At 30.3% G+C, this 5,590-nt stretch overlaps 2 protein-coding genes and 1 non-coding gene across 3 annotated transcripts; 2 read left to right on the forward strand and 1 right to left on the reverse strand.

The window, feature by feature from the left end:
• Positions 1–1,429: 1,429 nt before the first annotated feature.
• LOC145789543 (uncharacterized) lies at positions 1,430–1,921 on the forward strand. Its single transcript, XM_082866337.1, has 2 exons — positions 1,430–1,616; positions 1,710–1,921. The coding sequence occupies exons 1-2, from the start codon at positions 1,430–1,432 to the stop codon at positions 1,919–1,921; spliced, it is 399 nt and encodes a 132-aa protein (XP_082722463.1).
• A 174-nt stretch (positions 1,922–2,095) lies between these two features.
• LOC114258767 (uncharacterized) lies at positions 2,096–2,587 on the forward strand. The gene has a single exon (XM_028198766.2). The coding sequence runs from the start codon at positions 2,096–2,098 to the stop codon at positions 2,585–2,587; it is 492 nt and encodes a 163-aa protein (XP_028054567.2).
• A 1,098-nt stretch (positions 2,588–3,685) lies between these two features.
• LOC114270106 (uncharacterized) lies at positions 3,686–5,050 on the reverse strand. Its single transcript, XR_014333462.1, has 2 exons — positions 4,968–5,050; positions 3,686–4,737 (listed from the first exon to the last, which is right to left on the reverse strand). It is a non-coding gene; the product is annotated as an uncharacterized LOC114270106 (transcript).
• Between the last annotated feature and the right edge of the window lie 540 nt (positions 5,051–5,590).

Below are 5,590 nucleotides of genomic sequence, written 5' to 3' on the forward strand. Positions count from 1 at the left end.
TTGCTTCTACTATTAATCTTCTCATTATTATAGGTATGTGATTCATATTCTATTTTATTGTTGTTTTCAATTTGTAATACTTTTTTTTTTTAATGTCATGTTGATACAATTGCAATTTTTTTAATTTTACATATTAAGAAAAAAAATCATAAATTAGGATGTATGATTTCAATTACTAGGGTTTTTTTTAATCATATTTGAAAAAAATTAATTTTATTCAGATTAAGTGTTATAAATTCAAAATTAAAATGAATTGAGACTTGTATAAAATTCATGTGTTGAATCTGAATTCTGAATTTTTAAATTTATACGAAATTTGTTTTAATTACATTTGTTATTCTAAGCACAAAAATTTTCTATATCCTGTGATATATATATATATATATATTACATTAGCAATTGGTTCTAATTTCTAATAGAATATTAACCATGTATGTAATGAATTCTATTTTGATTTGTAGATTATTATGGGAAAGGCATGTACAATTGATAGATTTTTTTTTTAAAAAAAAAATGCAAGTTCCTCCGAAATCAATGCTAACAATACATCATTGCCAACTTCCAATGTTGATATCCCAGAAAATCCTCCCACAAAATCTCAAAAAATTGATGTTAAAGAAATTGATATTGGTTCATTGGAGCGTGATCCTGGATTACGTATACAGATTTAGGATTATCATGTTAATCAACGTGATGAAATTCGACGAGCTTATATTAAGGCTGGTCCATACCAACCTATTCTTTCAAAGTATCCAAAATCTGGATCAACAACTCATCTTCGTAGCTTTCAACCGTCATGGTTCAAACTATTTCCGTCATGGTTGGAATATTCACCTGCAAAAGATACAGCTTTTTGTTTACCATGCCTTCTTTTTTATAAACCATGTGGATCTAGATATTATGGGCAGCAAGCATTCACTGTTGATGAATTTCAGAATGGGAAGAAAGTTAGGGATGGCGCAAAATGTGCTTTTTTAAATCATATAGGAAAAGATCATAATTCTTTTCACAATGTTGCCGAGAGATCATGTGAGGACTTGATGAATCAATTGCAACATATACAAAAGGTATTAGACAATTTCACTTCTGAACAAATTGTAGATAATCGACTAAGATTGAAGGTCTCAATTGATGCAATCTAATTGCTTGGATTTCAAGGTTGTGCTTTTAGAGGTCGCGATGAAAGGCCAAATTCAATCAATCGTGGAAATTTTCTTCAAATAGTGAAATTGTTGGGATCATATAATGATAATGTTGCTAAAGTATTGGATAAAGCTCCAAAAAATGCCTCTTACACATCACCAAAGATTGAAAAAGAAATTTTACATATTTTTTCAACCAAAGTGAATAATGCAATTCGTGAAGAAATTGCTGATGCAAATATTGTATAATTGTTGATGAAGCTCGTGATAAGTCAAAGAATGAGAAAATGGCTATAGTTTTGAAATTTGTTGACAAAGATAGTTTTGTGAGAAAGCGTTTTTTTGGGCTTATTCATGTTTCTAACACTGTTGCATCAACCCTTAAAGATGAAATATATTTTGTATTATCTCATCACAATGTAGATATTCAGAATATTCGAAGACAAGGATACGATGCTGCAAGCAATATGCGAGGTGAGTCAAAAGGATTATAAGCATTAGTTTTGAATGATTGTCCATATGCATATTATATTTATTATTTTGTAAATCGTTTGTAGTTGGCTTTAGTGGCAACATTGAAAGATATTATCCCAATTCATAAATTTTTTCCTAAATTGACTTTTGTTGTCAATATTGTTGGTGCCTCATGCAAGAGCAATAATGAATTGAAGGTTGCGCAAGCTGTTGAAATTGAACATATGATTGACATTGATGAGCTCGAGACTGGAAAGCGACTTAACCAGATTGGCACTTTACAACGAATTGGAGATACTCGTTGAAGTTCTCACTTCAAGTCAGCTTCAAGCTTAATAAAAATATTCAGTCTAACATGTGAAGTTCTTCTTAACATCATTAATGAAGGAACAACTTCTTCCCAATGAGGAGATGTTGACTCAGCTTATGAAACATTGACTTCATTTAAATTTGTCTTTATTTTGCATCTCATGAAAGAAATGTTGGAGATCACTGATTTACTTTGTCAAGCTTTGCGATGCCGATCTCAAGACACCTTAAATGCTATGAATCTAATTTCATCTACCAAGGCACTTCTGCAAGAGTTTAGAGATGACAAATGGGATGTTTTACTAGCCGATGTGCAATCATTTTGCGAGGTACGTAACATAAATGTCCTGAATATAAATGCTCCTTATATTAAGAGAAGAGGTCGAGCTCATAATCATCAAGATGACTTTACAGTTGAGCATTATTATCGAGTAGATATTTTTTATGCTGCAATAGATTCTCAACTACAAGAATTAAATGGACGGTTCAGTGAACATACAGTAGAGTTGCTTAATCTTAACTCAGCTCTAGATCCTCAAGATGTGTCTGAAACTTTTAGAATCGATGATATTTGTCGGTTAGTAGAAAAAGTTTTATCTGCAAGACTTCAAAGATCAAGAGAAAATACAGCTGAGAATGCAACTTCACCATTACGAGCATAATGTAGTTCAGCATGCAGATTACAAAAAATTGTCTACTATTTTTGAATTATGTCAGTAATTGGTAAGGACAAACAAATCTACGATCTATCAATTTGTTTTTAGAGTGATTACACTTGTTCTTACTCTTCCAATTTCTACTGCAACTACGGAGCAATCATTTTCAGCCATGAAAATTGTCAAAAGTACACTTCGCAACAAAATGGAAGATGAATTTCTTACAGACTCTTTGCTTATGTACATTGAAAAAGAAATTGCTGAAAATTTTACCACATAATCAATCATTGAAGACATTCGAGGTATGAAAGAACGTCGAGTTCTACTTTGATAGATGATTGAGTTGATTTGTATAAATAATTTTTTAATACATGACTTTGCTTTTATTCATATATTAAATTTACAAAATATATGGTTTTATTTTTTATGTACTAATTTAATATTAAATTTTAGTTTACTTTTTCAATTCAAAAAAATAGTAATTTATATCAATTCATATAAAAAAAATTATTTATGTCTTGGCCCCCCGCAAATGAATTCTTGGTTCCGTGCTAACCATTTTGTTTGCGGACTTAATATATACATGAATAAATCAAAGACAACTGGTGCATTTTGTGTGAATTAAAAGCACAAAATAAATTGTTGTATTACTTAGAATATATAAAAATAAATCACATAAAATTGATAATGTATGACTTTAAAGTTAAAACTATTTCTTCCTTAACTTCTAAATAATTAATTTTAATTTATTTAAATTATTTTTGTTTTGTAAATTGTAAACAGTAAGTTGCAGTAACCAGACACATATTCTTAAAATTAAATTTTAAAAAAAAAGAAAAAAAAAATCTCTATACGTAATCCCAATAAATTGTAGCGAATGAGAATTATTAAAAAGGAAAAGAAAGATGTACAAAACAAAACTGACTCATAATTTTCTTACACGAGGATACCACTTTGAAATAAAGAATTGATCAAGTTGTGGAAGAACTTCTCTTAATTTATTTTTTATCACTCGGTAAGATATCTCTACAAATATTATGAGAATAATCATAATCCAATAACACAAATCTACGAGTCCAATACTAACATAGGAAATAACCATAATGAGAAAAAATAAATAATTTAATACAACGAAGAGCGTTATTATTACAACGTAACTTTCAAAGTGGAATCCACAAAAAAAAACAAAAACAAAACTTAAACATATATAAGGGAATAATACCCATTTACAGATGAAGGTCATTAAAAAAGAAAAATGGAGAGAACAACAATTTACAAAGCACAAATTTTCAGAACTTAAAACTGCCTGAAAAAAAAGAATAAAAAAATTGCAAAACCCAAATTAAGCGAAAGAAGAAGTGCATTCAATGTGCATCTGTTCGGATTTTCCTCAAATGTGTAAGGATATCCGTATACAGATGGAGGTGCCGATGGACCATAATCGGATTCCTGTGGCGGCAGCTCCGGTGGTGGTGGAAAGCTCCCACTGCTGTATGAATTGTTTACACCACCACCATGCTGCAGCTCATCATCTTTGTTATCATTGAATGTGAACTTTGTAGTCTTGGAATAGGTCACCTCCGCATGTTTCAATCCTCGAATTCCACCAAATTGATGCATTTGAGCCACCAAGTTTTGGTCATCAAACTCTTCAACAACTGGTTTTTGTGATTGTGGTTGTACAGTGATTTGCTTGTTGTTGTTGTGTTGATTGTCCATTTGTGGGCTTTGTTCCGAGAACAACAAGACTTCTGTTCTGTATTGCTTTTCAAGGTTGTTTACGACTCTTTGTGGGTCTACAGTACCTGTAATGGTGACCATCCCTTGGTTGGGATCTATGGAAGTTGAGTGTACCCCATCAATTTTCTGCAATACATTCTTGAGCTTTCTCTGACATCCTTGGCATTGGCACTGCATGGTCAGTTTGAGGACAAAAGTCTTTGTAGCTGCCATTGAATACTCCTTTGTGGTATATGCTTTTTCTTCTGTCTTGCTTCCTCCTCTCCTTGGGGTCTCTGAAAAACTATTCCTCCAAAAAAATAGTAGAACTTTTCTTGATCTTTTCTTTAACTTCTAAACTTTTTATTACCAAAAATAAAAAAAATAAAAAAAATTTCTAGCCTTCTGTATATTGGAGATTGAATAAATCACCAGTGCTGAACCCAAAAAAAAAAAAAAAAAAAAAAATGAAAACAATTAGATTTCATTGTGAGAAAAATAAAATTATACCAAAAAAAAAAATATGTATAATTCAAAATTAATGTGCGTATCAAATTTGTTTTGGTATAGAATAATATGTCAATAAATATATGGCATAAATATTATTGGGGAGATGACAAACTTGGCCCAATATTGATGATCACAAAGTTAAAGAAGAAACTTTTACTCTAACAAACGTTGCTCTAGATTGGTGTACGAATAGCATAGTGCAATATATGAAGCCAAAGCTTTTTTTATATACATAAAATCAACCACGAAGTTACACGGAAACATAAAAGAAACTCATTCGAAGACTTATTCTTAATTGATAAGAAAACCACAAAATATTGATAAAGTATTATAATTTCCTGTGAACTTGGGTGGTAATTTCCCCTTGTTCGTAATTAGCTAATGTTATATATAAACTGAAATGTTTTTAAATTTTTTTAGGGAGATTTATTAGAAACTCCTTTTTCAAATGTTTGTATCTCAATCAGTCCATAAGATATTCTTGTATTTCAATAAGTCCTATTATTTAAATATTTGATCTACCAAATCCTAATTCTCATATTTAAAGTATTTTATGGACATTTATACCCTTACAAATAGTTTTTGAATGGTTAGCAATTTGGTGATGTAAACATTCATATTTTACAATGTGAACATTCACATTGAAATTTGAACATTCACATCACCGAACATCCACACTGTAAATGTAAATATTATTAGGGATATTTTAGTAACTATGTCATTCATAGGATTTATTAGAATATAAGAAAATAATCTAAACTACAAGGAACATAAGTAGGT

The sequence above is a fragment of the Camellia sinensis genome, chromosome 1 (assembly GCF_055761805.1).
Source record: "Camellia sinensis isolate YWXY chromosome 1, ASM5576180v1, whole genome shotgun sequence".
In the NCBI taxonomy this organism is placed as follows: Eukaryota; Viridiplantae; Streptophyta; class Magnoliopsida; order Ericales; family Theaceae; genus Camellia; species Camellia sinensis.